Source organism: Sorex fumeus, unplaced genomic scaffold (assembly GCF_029834395.1).
Source record: "Sorex fumeus unplaced genomic scaffold, SorFum_2.1 ptg000039l, whole genome shotgun sequence".
Classification (NCBI taxonomy): domain Eukaryota; kingdom Metazoa; phylum Chordata; class Mammalia; order Eulipotyphla; family Soricidae; genus Sorex; species Sorex fumeus.
In genome coordinates this window covers 24,987,509-25,003,928 of record NW_026606096.1, presented here as the reverse complement: position 1 = coordinate 25,003,928, position 16,420 = coordinate 24,987,509, and the positions used below count along the sequence as shown (strand labels likewise).

General features: G+C 38.0%; 1 protein-coding gene across 2 annotated transcripts in view; it reads right to left on the bottom strand.

Annotated features, from left to right (window-relative positions):
- Window positions 1-208: 208 nt before the first annotated feature.
- The window catches only part of MAP9 (microtubule associated protein 9), a 34,342-nt gene continuing 18,130 nt past the window's right edge, over window positions 209-16,420 (bottom strand). For both annotated transcript variants that reach the window (XM_056118949.1, XM_056118947.1), the window contains exons 7-14: window positions 14,267-14,514; window positions 13,134-13,204; window positions 12,056-12,224; window positions 11,269-11,358; window positions 9,156-9,317; window positions 8,886-9,031; window positions 8,584-8,716; window positions 209-863 (exon numbers count right to left, since the gene is read on the bottom strand). In XM_056118949.1, coding sequence (XP_055974924.1) covers window positions 741-863; window positions 8,584-8,716; window positions 8,886-9,031; window positions 9,156-9,317; window positions 11,269-11,358; window positions 12,056-12,224; window positions 13,134-13,204; window positions 14,267-14,514 — 1,142 coding nt within the window. In that variant the 3' untranslated portion in view covers window positions 209-740. The remainder of the gene's footprint in view (window positions 864-8,583; window positions 8,717-8,885; window positions 9,032-9,155; window positions 9,318-11,268; window positions 11,359-12,055; window positions 12,225-13,133; window positions 13,205-14,266; window positions 14,515-16,420) is intronic.

Genomic DNA, 16,420 nt, shown 5'->3' with positions numbered 1-16,420 from the left:
TAATTTAAGCATAGACCCCAGGACCCCCATAATCTAGACTGACAAAGCATTCAGAAATTCAGTTATTTTTATGATTATGATAGATACAAGGCTTTGATTTTTCATTGCTGGGAATAAGCATATTTAAATAGCCTGTACAGCTTGATGAAAGTGAGCACGGATCAAATCCCCTAAACTGTACAGGACACACATCTTATGTATTTTAATGCTAAAAGCGATTTGATATGATTGTCAGGTTTCCATTTGAGGCAGTTTTTCTGTGTTTAAAAAGTGCTCTCAGGGGTCAGAGAGATAAATCAATGGGCTGGAACATGTATTTGAATGCAGAAGGCCTGGGCTTAACCCCTGATACTACACGGTTCCCCAAGCACTGCCAGGAATGACTCCTGAGCACTGAGACAGGAATAGTCCCTGAGCATCACCAGTTGTGGCCCCCAAATAAAAAAAACATACATTCACAGGGCTGGGGATGTGGTGCAACAGGAGAGCACATGCTTCATGTGTGAGGCCCTAAAGATTCCTTGCACAATAATAATAGTAATAATAATAATAATGATGATGATGATGATGATAATGTTTTCAGTGATTAAATTTAAAAGTATTTTTCATTTTTGTCATCACTATTAGCACTAGCACTTCATTAAAATACTCCTCTAACCATAAATAACAAGCAGTTTAAAAACCCATGGCTTCAACTGGTGAGTTGTTAAATAACTAAGTAGCACTGTAATTACGAATGATCAGAATACTCTGGAGAACACAGTTCTGTTTGGAGGGCTCCATGGAGGGTGTGCCCCGTTCTCAATAAAGGGATGGCGTTTCTTCTGTCTTCGTTCAATTCTTTCCTGCCTTTCTTTCTTCTCCTAAAAACAGAAGATTTTTAAACAACATGTATTTACACTTAACGTGCATATATTTTGAAGTGAGGGCCATACCTGGCAGTACTCGGGGACACTCGGTGCTCCAGAGACCACAGGGTCTGAATCTGGAACGTGGCTCAGTCTGTTGAACAGTTCCCCATCCCATACACCTCTTTTCTAAATGAGACTGCTGCTTAAGAGCAAAAAATAACTGGGTCAGAGAGTATGCTGAAAAGGTGTTTGCCTTCCACTGGCTCACCAGGTGCAGTTCCCTGACCCCCATCCAGTCACCGAGCCCCGCCAGGAGTGATTCTTAAGTACAGACAGGATCAGGAGTAAGACCTGAGCACCACTGGGTATGACCCCGAAACCAAAACCAAACCAAACAAAAAAAGAAGAAAATAACTACTATAAGAGTTATATGACATTTCCTCATTTAATTGGTTATAAAGAAAGAGTAAGGAATATTGCTAATTTATAAGTATACTACTAATAGGCATTAACATACCCCATCATTTCTTTCTCTTTAATTTCGTAAATACTAAAAATGTTGTAAAACCTATGTGAAATGGCAAAATAGGCCGAACCCCTATAACTCAAAGAGAATAATTATTGGAAGCTAGCACTGAGTTCTGAGCAGATTGTCAGAATTTACTTTTACTTCTGTGACACCTTTTGCCTGAATTTTCATTTTCTTCCCCAGGCATATAGGTGTACATAATCAAACACACACACACACACCTATGCACAAACACACACACATAATATATACAATATTTACCATAAGCCAAAAATTATTTTTAAAAAAATTCTGAAATTAACGTGACGACAGTAAAAGTTAAGCATGGGATGCTTCAAATTTTTCAAATCCAATTAAAATTTGACTTCAGATTTCTAATCCCTTATTATTTGAGGGCATTTTCATTTGTTTAACCTTTCTCTGAATTTTCTGCTTATCTTGTGCATCTAACTTCTGTTTCAGTAATGGTTCTTTCAATTTTTATCAATTTGAAAATTTTCCTATGTTCAGCATTTTCTCTATCTTTTGTAGTGCTTAAGTTTTTACTAACAAAAGACAGGCATTTTTTTCTAGCCACAGAAAGTTATTCAAAGAATGTAATCAAAACCCACCTGTCTGGGGCTGGAGTGATAGCACAGCGGGTAGGGCGTTTGCCTTGCACGCAGCTAACATGCCTGACCCAGGTTTGATTCCCAGCATCCCATATGGTCCCCCGAGCACCGCCAGGAGTAATTCCTGAGTGCATGAGCCAGGAGTAACTCCTGAGCATAGCCGGTGTGACCCAAAAAGCAAAAAAAAAAAAAAAAAACCTGTCTGTTAACCGCTTTGTGAAATGAGAGAACCCGTACTTCTGACCTATGTCCATTCTCTCACTGCACCTTCCTCTCACCTGCTGACAGCCAGTCTCCTGGTGCTTACAGCAGTGCATCTCTGGATGCTAACACAGGCTGTATGTCCCCAGTCAACAGTAAAGTTTGGCATATATTTAGAATTGATGCAATAAATATATCATTAAACTTAACTCTACGCTGTACCTGTACAAAGCTTTAACTTTAGTCATTAAAGTATGTAACTTCAATATATCACTTTTTACTTTTAAGACCTGATGTGCTATGCTGGGGGAAAAGGCAGCTCAGATAGAGAAGGGAGCACCAAGTAAAGGGTGTTGGGAGGATCCTCCCAGGATGGGAGATGCATGCTGAAAGCAGACTATAGACCAAACATGATTGCCACTCAATACCTCTCTTGCAAACCACAACATCCAAAAGGAGAGAGAGAACAAAAGGGAATGCCCTGCCACAGAGGTGGGGCGGGATGGGGGTGTTGGAGGGGTGGTGGGAGGGATACCTGGATCATTGGTAGTGGAGAATGGGCACTAGTGGAAGGATGGTACTTAATCATTGTATAACTGAAACCCAAGCACAGAATATTATAAGTCTACAACTGTACCTCATGGTGTTTCACTAATAAAAATTTAAAAAATTTAAAAAACAAAAACAAATGACCTGATGTGCTCCGGGTTGGAGCAACAGTACAGTGGGTAGAGCCTGGCATGCAGCTGAATGGGTTCAATCCCCAGCACCTCAGCTGGTCCCCTGATACCAGCATTTCCTGGATCTTACTACTTTTGTCTTCTATATTTTCGTTACATGTGAGGTCTTTCCTGTCTATGTTAAAATCATGAAGTTGATCAAGTCCGGGGTCAAGTGGGTGAGGCACTTGCCTTGCATACAGCAGCTGATCTGGACTCAATCCCAGCCATCCCCCATGGTTCCCTGAACCTGCCCCAAGTAATACAAGTGCCGGACCAAGAGTAAGCTCTCAACACCAACAGGTGTGCAACCCCCAAAAAACAAAAACAAAAACCCAAACCAAACCAAAAAAACGACCTGATATTCTCACTTTTTCCCCATTCAAAGACAAGTGTTTCAGATATCCCAAAGGGGTAGAGTGACCGTACAGAGGGTAGGGTACTGCCATGCACACAACTGACCTGGGTTCCATCCCTGATAGCCTACTGGGTTCCTTGAGCCTGCCAGGGGGGATTCCTGAAGGCAGAGCAAACCCTGAGCAACACCAGGCCTGGAGACCCCTCAAAAACCAAACAAACCAAAAAAACCCACCAAACAAAAAACAGTCAAGGTTTATGTTCATGAATAGTCCAAGCAGTAAAATTTCTGGTTTGTAGGACATCTGGACATCCAACTTTTCAGGACAGTGAGATTTTGTTCCTTAACTGAACTGAGCATATAGCAAGTGCCTTTCCTGACCTTTTAAAGAACTTTTATAACTTTAAATTTGCTATCTGTTCATCGTTGCCTTTGCCATTTCTTATAGCACTTTGGGTTTTAGAAGAGCATCTCATCCTTAGGAGAAATATTCAATACTAAGTTTTACTGTATTTTGGTTCTTCTATTGGCAGGTATTATACAGTTAGTGCTTTTAATTCCTACTGCTGTGCTTCTTGAAATGACTTTAAATCCAAATGTTGCACACAGAGTAATTATTTCATTCCACCCATTCTCTTTACTGTTACACCTCATTCTTACAGGTGGCAGTTCTCAGGCGTCCTATGAGTCTACTTTTCTGACATCATATAGCTTTGATTTGTGCTTTGTTCACTTGTCAAGGACTCAGAGCCAACTCTGAGTCTAGTGGCATATGGGGAACCACAAACAAACAACCGTAAAATCCATATCACAGCTCTGTCCCGCAGGAAATGTCCAAAGTGAATAAATAATAGACAGCAGGTAAATTCCACATTTGTGAATTTCTACAAAACACATACATGGGAGCAGCTGATAAAGAATAAAAGGTAGCACCAATTTTTCTGCAAGGAAGTGGAGGAATCACCACTTTACTTCCAGGGAAGTGGAGCCCAGGAAAATCACCTTCGAGGGAGACATGCCGGAGAGAAGCCCCCGGGAAAGGAATTTCAAGCAGGGAGAGAAGTGTGTGGTGTGAGGTTTCTGACAATAGGGAGAAACTGGGATGTGGGAGGAAACTGATGCACCCAGGACTAAAACTTGGTGGGAGGTGAGGAAAAGCTCCCAGAAGAAAATAAACTATCAGTGGAATAAGAGTAGATGGGTCGGGCACGCCAGTGGAGGATTCAAAATGCAAGTGAGACAGCATCGAGTGACTCCTAGGAATGGAGAGATGCATGCCAATGGGAGACAAAGAAGAGAAATCGAGGCAGAACACTGCAGGGTCCAGGAAATGGGCAAAAAAAAACCCCCATTCTAATGGTGAGACAGCCAAGCCAATTGCTAAGAGTTGTAGTATCCTGATAGAGAAAGATGGGAGGATATAAGGATGTAATCAAGATCTTCAAGAAATCTAGTTATAAAGAACAGCAAAATGTGGAGCCATCGCTGGAGGGAAATGAAGCATGGCGAGTTTATTTAAGATTCTATTATCTGAAATATGATGGGGTTAACATAGGAGGAAAGCCCCCCAAGGAGTGGCAGGGTGATTTTATTTTCTATTGCCGGACAGGAGGAATAGACCTCTTTCACGTTATTTGGAAAACACTATCCTGTGTATTCTCACGTTCATTATGCCGGGTAAGTTCTGGAATCATTTTGTTTCCCTGAGTATATTCTCTTCAAAGCCACGACTCTCAGATATAGGAAACCGCAATTGAATTCTAGAAAGTTGTGATAGGGTAACAGCATTTGGCCTCTCCATCTGAAAACTTTGACTGACCTTCCACTTCTTTCTGTGTCTGCTGCCACTAGCGGGTCTGGGGTCTCCTCCCCGGTAAATTCTTCTAATAGCAGAGGTCTCTGGGATCCCCCGGACAACCTCGCCTCTGCAGGGTGAATAGCACGGGAAGGGGAGTGTTCTGGTTCAGGACGGCAGAGCAATGCCTCTTTAGTCAGTACATGTAAGGGACTCAAGAGAGGTCACAAGGAAAATATGAAGTGTAAGGTTTCATCATTTCATAATTATCCCCATACAATAGCACTGCACTGTAGCACTGTCCTTCTGTCGTTCATGGATTTGTTTGAGTGGGCACCAGTAGTAACATCTCCATTGTGAGACTTCTTGGTACTGTGTTTGGCATATCGAATACACCTTGGGGAGCTTGCCAGGCTCCGCCCATACAATAGAGGTGAAAAATCTATACTTTTCTTTTTGCCTTTTAACACCTTGCTCCATGTCATGAGAATGTTTGCATGCTTGCTGTTCCTATTGAAAGAGGAGCCTTTCAGAATCCAAGTCAAGAAAAAGAGTTGCTATTACATTATGGCGGTCAGCAGTCCATCCAGCAAGGCTGTAGGCATGGAGGGAGGGGGGAGAGCAATGGTAAGCCTGTGTCCACAGAAAAGGAGCAAATAAACTCCTTTTGTCCGTTTCATTTAACATGGGTGAGCGAAGAGAAAAACTTAAAGAAAGTTTGATCTTAACAGAAGAGTGCTAAAAAATCTAGGAAAGGAAACAAGGCAATTAATTATCACCCTGAATAGCAATTAACACCAATCAAGGTTGTCTGGAGCAGTAACTCCAAGTCCCTCTACCTGTGTCAGTCAAAGAGGAATCTTTCGCTCATTTTATTATTAAATGTAACTATAATTTGATCTGTGAACAAGCATGAAGAGTCTTACCAGCTCTGTGGCTACAATGTTCTCTTAAAATAATTACCCACCAAATCTCTACTACCCAGGCCATTATATCATAATTTTGAGATGTGACTTGCCATGGAAACTGAAGTCATCAGACTTTCAGACGGAATATTTTCCCACTGTGTCTGCAGATAGATAGGGATATTTATAGCATATTGTATATGGGAACTTTTAAAGATAATACTTTATTTACTTATTTAGAATTTGGGGCCATACCTGGAGGTGCTCAGGGTTTACTGCAGGGGATTGAACCTGAGTCCACCGTACAAGGCAAGTGCCACACCCCTTACTATCTCTCCAGCCTGGTAGTACTATATTTAAAGAGATCGTACTACATAGCAGAATAAATTACTTTGGCTTAGATATTTGCTAAATGAATTTTTGTTTTCCAGAAGACTGGCTGGATTGAGAAAGTGACTAAATGACATAATAAAACAAATTGAATCTATGGCTTCATCATCATTCAGGAAATTCTATGCCATTTAAAAGACCATGTGAAATAAAACTAAAATATTTACAGTGAGTTGCTTTAAGTGATACTAGCAGGTCATATTTGGGATGATCATAGAAGATAGCATTATTTTAAGAATTTAATATTCAATAAGTTCCTCATTCCAACCACAGAACCAAGTTGATCACCTTATTTTGGCAGATAAGTAATAAACAACAATAAATTATGGTATTTTTATTATGATTGCATTTAACTTTTAAATAAAACCAGAGAGAGCTGACATTATAAGAGTGTTTCTACAGAAGAGCAGTTTTGTTCTATTTTCTTGAGTCTTCATTTGCATCCTTCAAGGGAAGTTTTAAAGTTTTCTTCATACTGGTCTTGTAAATTTCTTTATTTAGTTCAAGTGTTCTATCTTTTTAGTCTATCCTTAGCCTGCTTTGTGTAACACACACCTCCTTGGCTACATTTGGTGGTAAAGATTTTTAGTTATAAAGATTTAATAAAAAGATTTGGTTACAAAGATTGAAAAAAACAAACAAAACCATTAAGAATTATATAAGAGCTATGAAGAGTGATTAACCCAGAAGAGGAAGACACAAAGATACAATAAAGCCTGATGATGAAGCAGAAAGTCAAGAAATAAATCCAAGATAAGGAAACGTATCGCGTAAGGCACTACCACAAATCAGTGGGTAAAGATGAATAATTTTTATAAAAGATGCATCTGGAAAAATTGCACCATATAACAGGATAAATTACCTAGGAAGACCAAATGTTAAATTATTAAGTTATTAACAATATAAAGTTATTAGAAGCAAAATAAAAATAATCTTTTCATTTACATTGAAGAAGTAGAAGTCAAAAGAAAATTTCTGATAAATCTGATACCTGAAAATAAAATTCTATTTTTCAGAGGGCTGAAAAGATAGTACAGTAGATCGGGTGCTTGTCTTGCACATGGTCGACCTGGGTTTGATCCTTAAGCCCTATGAGGACTCATCCCGGAACACGGACCCAGGAATAAGCCTGAAGCACTGCTGGGTATGTCCCTCAAAACAAAAAAACAAAACAACAAGTATATTTTTCATTCCATACAACATGGCAAGCAAAGTTCAGAGACTGATGATACAGTGGGAAAAAAATACTCATTAAGTTATCAGAGATGACATGCTAATTCCAAAGTATATTTAAAAAGTTACAAATAAGTAAACAGATTAAGAGAAAAATATCTGGCGCTGAAAACAAAAAGATGCTCAAGCTCAACTGTAACCAGAGAAATGTAATCATAAAAATATCTTAGATGATATCTTCTAATATGGCAAACTGGCATGAATTCAAAAGTTTGATATAAAAAAACACTATGGAAGGGAGGGTAATAAAGGAGAGGAAAAAAAACCCTATTAGAAAAGAGGATCCTAAGACTTATGGATGAATTTTAAACTTTTTACCTGCTAAAATATGTAAATTTAACTGCTATAATGAACATCACCTATTCAGGTAAAATACAATCATATAGATGTGATGTTCAAAAATTAGTTAATAAAGACTCCATGTAAGCTAGAAAACAGTATTTCAATTAATATCACAAAATAGCCATAAACATGAGTACACTGCAACAAACAAACCAAAAAAAAACAAGTTCCACTGGATATATTTCTCCCGAAGTTTGTACTCACTTTCTTACATTAAACAAGACCAGCAATTGGAGATCATCAGAAAGATTAAAAAATGTAGAACTTTCTCATCAGTAAATTCAGTATTACTCTGTCTATGCTCCACATAAAATACTTTGTCATACCTTCAGTAGTATATTTTCTAGCTTTCTATTATTTTAGATATGAGAATTAGAGCAAAGGAAGAAAGGACATGATTGTTAAGCGACTCATTGTGGGAATTCAGGGAAGGAAGAACAAGGTAACTGAAGTTTCAGAAAATAGTACCATCATTAAGAGAAATGAGTAATTCAAAGAAAACTGTATCTGTCAAAGGATAAAGAATTCAACAAGGCAGTTTCTAGGTAGAAATGGTCCAGAGGGACAAATAAAACTAGAATGAGGGACAGGAAAATTCACCAAAGAAAACATTCAGACACTCAGTACTTAATTAACAAATAATACCTACCAGCCATTTTTCATATTGATCTATAGCTTGTTTATCTTTATCTTTTTTCTCAGCTTTTTTCAGTTCTTCCTTTTTTTTCTCATTTATTTTCTCTTTTTCTTTTTCCTTGAAAAAAGCTTCCTTTTTTTCATTCCTGTGTAGTGTAAAACACTGAAAAGTTAGAGGAGAATAAACAACAAAGGTTGCCTAATATGTCACAACAATAACATTGAGATGCGCTCTTAATAGATTTCAAGTAGATCAAAGTTGGGCAAACTTAGTATGACACCAATATCTTCAGCTTATTTCTGAGTTTGGATTACCATTTCTCAAAGGCAGTTAAGTTGTCTTTCCTTTTCTCCGCGACAGTCTCCTGCTCTTTCAGTTTCTTTGCTCTTTCGTATTCCTTCTCCTTTTTAGTCTTCTCTTTGAGATATTCCATCTTTTTCTCTTTCCATTTTTCAAAAGCCTGAAAAAGTCCAGAACTGTGGTTAGTGGGACTGTTATAAGCATCCTACAATGAAGCTAATCACGGTTGACCCCAAACACTGAAAAACAATGAAGACGTCTATTTGAAGCCTGTGAATAAATACCTGGAGAGCTTCTCCTTTCCTCGCTGCATTTTCTTCTTCAGTTTTCTTTTTGTTTTTCTCCTCAAGCCGTTTTTGGGCCGCTAGTTTCTTTGCTTCCTTTTCTTTCATGGCCTTCCAAGCTTCAAAGGATGCCAATGCTTCTTCTCGCTTTGCAGCTCTTTTCTATGTTGGAAAATAGCAGAGTTTAATTGTCTTTGAATAAATGAGCAGACACAGATTATTTGTATTTATCTTTAAGTCTATTGGTATTCATTACATAGATTTTAAATTTCAGTGCTGACATATTGACAAGAGTATAGACTGGAGGCTCTCAAATTTATTTCATCTGCTTCCCCTTTACAGAAAAAAAATGTTCTACTTAGCACACCCTGACCCTGTCCAATCGACCATAAAGCAGCCCCTGGCTGCACCCAGGGCTACTGCCCCCACTCCGGATTGTTCTAGCACTTCTCAGCTCTAGCTTAAGACAAATTTATTAAAATATCATATGAGTAGTTCATTCCATTTAAAAACATTTCTAACAGCATTTTGTAACAGGTACTGATTTACCATGATTCCTGGGAAGGAAGTCAACTTGGGGAGGCAGTTCACTAAACAAATATTACCACAACTGACTTCATAGGCTGAGTGGTTCTTTTAAAATGTTCATAATAAGAACTTCAGTCAAAGAAAAAAACAGGACCGCTGGTTGGCTTATAATGTCAGAATACGATAAATTCTCCAAAATCTCAGAGGGAGTTACAGATCTTTGCTTTTAAGCTGAGTTTTGAATGATTATCTGTCACTGTCACTGTCCTCCCATTGTTCATCGATTTGCTTGAGCAGGCCCAGTAACGTCTCCTTTTTGAGACTTGTTACTGTGTTTGGCAAATTGAATACGTCATGGGTAGCTTGCCAGGCTTTGCCATGCAAGTGAGATACTCTTGGTAGCTTGCCGGGCTCTCTGAGAGGGGCGGAGGAATCGAACCCGGCTTGGCTGGGCTGGCTGCATGCAAGGCAAACGCCCTACCGCTGTGCTATCGCAGCCGGCCCTTGAATGATACCAAAGTTCAGTATTATTACTGCATAAACTGCATCCCAAATACTCAAAATGTATGCTGGTCTGGAAAATATGTAAAGATACAGGAAGTAAGCGATTACTTATGGAGGCAACAGTTTAGATGGATGTATTATCTCCTCCCCACATGGAAAAAGCAACTGAGAAGGGGCCCAGCCTGCCCTTCCAATAACACCTCAGAGACGAGAGGGGAAGAGGGAATGGCATATTACACTGCATCCGGGAAGGGGGATTCTTTCTAAAGCTATCCATGTAGACGGTATTGTATAGAACAGTGAAGGCCCCTAACGCCCCTGACACCCCAGGTCTTTTGTTTTAGTTAAGGGAAAGAAATGAGCAGGGGTTAGAGAGATAGAGAGGGAGTGAAAGGAGAGCCCTACTGCAGCCAGTGAGGGGAGGATGAATGCCAGGAGCATGATGCTCTTAAGAGGCATAGAAAATTTGGAACAGACATTAGGTAAAGTCAAAGTTAACGGCTGATGATCCTTTATATTCATCTGTGGTTCACTGCCATAGTCCTTGGGGGTCAGAGTCTTAACCTGTTGACACCGTAGAGGAGGGTGGGGAGGGGTGGTGCTTGTGGTAGAGACTAAAACCAGGACTAATAAGCAATAGAAATTAACCATGCATCAGTAACAACAAAGTTATTCCATACATTAAAGAACAAATGGAGGAGTCTGTGTCCACATAAGAGTTCCATTTTTATGTTAAATTGAAAATGTACCAAGTACCAGAGAAAAAAAGACAACAAATCTTTCAATAACAAACTATTGTCATTTTGTCATTTAGGAAACAATATGGAAATGTTAAATATTCCAAGGTCTTTGACATAAAAATCTAGAACAGGAGATGGGTCAAAGGGCGAGAGCAAATGCTTTGCCTCCAGGAGTCTTAGATTCGATCCCTGGTACCAGCTGGTCTACAGAGCACTGCTGGGAGCAACCCAAGAGAGAGGTAACACCCCCGCTACATGAGATAAGCCCCAACCACCACCACCCCCAAACAGAAAAGAAAAAACAAGTGTAGAATACATTTCACTTTTTAGTTTCAGAGTACCTGCTCATTTTGAATCCTTAAGTTTTCACTTTCAATCCTTTTAATTCTGTGCATCTCATGTAAATACACATTTTTCTTTTCTAGCCACTCCTGTGAAAAGAAGATCCTATCATATTCAGAGTCTCCAAAATGAATTAGAATTCTTATCTATTTCTGAAATATTTTACGAAACTTAAAAAACCTACACATTTATAAATTTTATTAACAAGTATCATTTTTATTTTCCTGATACTATTCTACATACATATGAGCAAAATAAAACTGTTATTTAATATTATGACATCTTTCAAAAATTTGATATAGTAGCTATGCATATTATCATTTTTCCTTGAAATTCAAACATAATTTTTAACATGTAATTTTATGAAATATCTAATAATAAAGACCCCTATTGAAATTGTGAAAAATTATTGAACTATTTTTTCTCTTTAAGCCTAATTCAAATTACAATTTCTAAAAACCTGTTAGAAAAATACAAAAAATAGTAAATTAAAAAAAATTTGTTCATAACAATATTAAATTTTAGAAGAAAAGGTATAAAAGACAACATTTTTCTTTTACCACATATAACTTGTCATGACATATTTGTTAAAAAATACCTACAGTCAAGGAAAGCTTGGAAGCAAGTACTTCCAAAAAACAATTAGAGTTGCTTAAATAGTATGAAGGACAACCTCAAGAAATAAAAGGATTACATCATCATTTTTGAAAGAAATTCTACTCCTTGATAAAGAAATAACATGATGTATGTGCATAATTCTTCTAATTAAATATGTTCTTTTTTTACCTGATAAACAGCTGCCCTGATACTATCTGCTTTGTCGGGTTCTATGTTGTGTTTCTGTGACGGCTTCTGGTCCAAGACTTTCAGAGTTCCTAAGTAGTGAGAAGAGGAAGTTGCTGATGGACTTCTCCTTATTGCACCAGATTTCTTTGAAAACTCAGAGGTCATTAATCTGAAAAGATATAAACAATCCAAAATAAAATATTACAGGTGTACTTGGCAGAGGAAAGGGTCACCAACATCTGCAACTCTTTTATTTAAAAACTACATTAAACTTAATAAATTATAATTACTTTGGAAATGACCAACAGTCTTTTCTTAGTATTCAAATAACTGTCAATGTTACTATCATCCTGTTGTTCATATATTTGCTCAAGCGGGCACCAGTAACATCTCCATTGTGAGACTTGTTACTGTTTTTGGCATACCAAATATGCCACGGGGAACTTGCCAGGCTCTGCCATGCGGGTGGGATATTCTTGGTAGCTTGCCGGGCTCTACAAGAGAGATGGAGGAATCGAACCCGGGTTGGCTGCGTGCAGGGCAAACGCCCTACCCACTGTGCTATCGCTCCAGCCTTCAAATAACTATTCAACCTAATTTAAATTTTATTGCAATAAGCTGGAGTCATAGCACAGCGGGTAAGGAAGGGTGTTTGCCTTGCACAAGGCTGACCCGGGTTCAATTCCTTGAGAGCCCAGCAAGCTAGAGAGAGTATCCTGCTCACATGGCAGAGTCTGGCAAGCTCCCCGTGGTGTATTTGATATGCCAAAAACAGTAAGAAAAAGTCTCACAATGGAGACGTTACTGGTGCGCGCTCGAGCAAATCAATGAACAACAGGAGGACAGTGCTACAGTGCTAAGTTATTTACCTATAAAGCAACTGCTTTTTTTGTGACTGAAATATTTTAAAGAAACGTGAATGGCATTTCCAGTTCCACATAATAAATACATTCTCAATAAGTATATTTTAATATTTTCTTAGATCATTTATTACACAAACCGTTCTATGTGTAAGGTAGACAAGAATAATGTTCTTTGCACTGCCAATCAGCTACAGTGGGATACTGGTAACTATTACCTGGCCGTTGCACTGGATGCTCTATTATTAGTTGACTTTTTAGTCTTCATATTTCTATCTTCAATTTTTTTCTATTAAAATAGAAAAGAGTCAAAGATATTACTCTCTGCAACTTTCTCATTTAGTCTTAGCAGCTAAGCTGCCAGTCAAATCAATCTTTTTTCAAGGTAATTATATATAAGTAGTAATCACTGAGAACTAACAAATAAATAAAGTACCATCAAGAACATGAGTTCTACTTTTTTGTTATTACAACTATTTCTGTTTGGGGGACATACTGAGTTCAAGTATCACTCTTGGTGGTGCTTGGGGACCATCTGTGGTACTAGGGATTCATCCTGGGTTAGCTGCATACAAGGCAATCCCCTTACCCCTGTACAATCTCTTAGGCCCATAGAGAGAGAGGAATATGGAGGATGAGTACCAGCATATAGCCATAACAAATGTGACTCAGTAAGAACCACAGGAGACTGAGCAGCACTATGTCCGTGGTCCCTTGCTCTGAATCACTGGCCTGGTTGGCTAAGAATCACAGGGAGTAGCCTTCATTCCTCTGAGTATGGCCTCTGAGGCCATCCTCCCAAAAAACCAATTCAGAACACAGACTGAAAATTTAAATTCCATCATAAATTTTTATAGTATAGTAGTATTCTGCTGTGATAACAATTAGTCCTACATACCACAAATATGATTCTTAAGGTTGTAATGTCACTAATAACAATTTTGTCCATCCATTTAAACATGGAAATTCACAAATGTTTCTTAAAAGATTCTCATTACAATTTGAAATATTTAAAAAATCATACCCAAAGGGATAACTAATTCTTGTTATCCTCAAAAACTATTTAGGTAGCTACATTTTTACCACATGAAAATGTACAAAAATTTACACTTAGGAATAAGTACTTTATTACCTTCAAAGTATATAATGAACTTATACCTCAGATAACTTTAAAGAAACACTGGGTTTTACAACATTCACTGAAAACCTTCCCTGGGGCTAAACTTCTGTTAAGAAAAAAAATTTGCCACTGTTAAAAGTTTTCCAGTACATTCAGAAGTACATACCATAGAAAATCAAATACTTAAAAGTTCTACACAGACTAATGATGTAGAATAATTTATATAATTACTTTTGCAGATTCTGTTGCATTGGTAGACAGTGATGTACTCTGTGATTTGGACAGTGTTGTATCCACTGTTAAGTCTTCAGCAGTTGTAATCAATTCAGTTTTCTCCTTTTCTTCTTCAAGGTCATCAGATGTCACTTGACTTCCATTAGATTTCTCAAGTGCTACAGTATCATCTTCTACCAAAAATGAATTCTCCTCATTTTCACTTGATTTCACGGAATGATTTTCAGTGTATTCTTCGTGTTGGTCTACTTTGAAACAAAGTGACAGTACTAAAACTCCATTCTGAGTTAAGAAGGTGGATAACAGACTCATTTGGTATTTACTAAACAATGACTACCTATAATCCCTTTTTTTGTGCAAAATCAATATGAAGAAAACAATCAAATTCAACTTCAATGAGCTTACTGCCTAAGCCTCCGACAGTACAGTGGGCAAGATGCCTTCCTTTAATGTAGTTGACCTGGGTTCAACCCCAGGCATCTCATATGTTTCCTTGAGCCGCACCAGACCAATTGACCTCTGTGTTCAGAGCCATGAGTAAGCCTTAAGTACCACAGAGTGTGGCCCCAAAACCAAAAACTGAAACAAAATGAAAAAAATTTACTACCACAGTGATATATCAAAGAAAATACAGCAATAGGTCTATTAAAGCATTTGACAAAAACTAATATTTACATTTCAAAAAAATCCCAGCATATTAGCAAAATAGACTGGAATAACTACCTAAAGCCAGTAGCATACCAACAAAATAGGCTAGGTGAGAGGATAATGTTGATTCTATTTTAAAACTAATGTTTATTAAGTGGAACAGGCTGTGGAAACAAGAAGCAAACATCTCTATGTCACTATAGTTACAACGTGTATTATAAGATAGTATGGATCAGGGAGACCAAGAACCCAGGCAATTTTGGAAGTGTTTACTGCACAGAGAATAAAGTCAGCCTCCGGTCAATCTATGTCTACTCAGATCAGCGTTGCCTCCCATGGCAAAAGCGTACTATAGGCACGTCTATTACTCGTCCCATGATGCCAAGGGACAAGTCAAGCTCTAGGTAGACTTCACAGAATTTGATTTCACAGAATTTCTTTTATTCTTTTTCTAGGACACTTCAGAGTTCCAAAGACAATGATATCAGTACTTTATGTGTTTTTCACCAACCTATTAGGATCCACTTCCTGGCCAATCTGTAATTTCATTGCTTGATTTTTATTCTGCTACTTAAATTAAAGCCATTGGAGGTAGGGGAAGTAAATTTTGAGGAAAACTAGATTGAAAATTACTTTATAATTAAGGTTGACATTCATAATTAGAGTACTCATGATTCAAAGCACCAGTCTGAATTCTTCAGAATATCTAATCAATGTATTAAAAGTACATGGATTTGGAAGCCAAAGGTTCAAATGATGAACCCATAGGTGACCATGGTTCTTTAATATTAAAAAAAATAGTTTTTTTTCTCATCTGTGAAATTACACTACATAGTAAGTGTTAAATTCAAGTTATACATCCTATTCTTAAACATCTACATCTATCAACTCCTATTAAGTTACATGTTTGCACTATGGAAACATTGCTAAAACTCAAACCTTACGTTTACTATGTCATACACTATGCTGTTACTCTAAGTATATGACCTCTATTAACTCACTGAAATCTCACAATTGACCTACAAGAAAGGTTAACTCTTCTAATTCACAAATTTTAGAGATCATTTATAATGGTCTATCATAATGATTCAATAAAAAAGTTAAATAAAAAATGGGGCCGGAGCGATAGCACAGTGAGTAGGGCATTTGCCTTATATGCGGCAAACCCGAGTTTGAATCCCAGCATCCCATATGGTTCCTCGAGCACGGCCAGGGGAAATTCCTGAGTGCAGAGCCAGGAGTAACCCCTATGCAATGCCGGGTGTGACCCAAAAAGAAAAAAAGAAGTTAAAAAAAACTTTTTAGAGATCATTCTGTAGGATCTGATGCGGTAGTTACCTTGCTCATAAAATTGTACCTGGATTCAAATCCAGGTTAACTTCACACTAACAAACCATGTACCCGTTGTGCTACACAATGCTGGACTAACACACACACACCCCCCCACACACTTACATACACACTCACATACACACTCACACACACACACCTCAATAAGGGGCA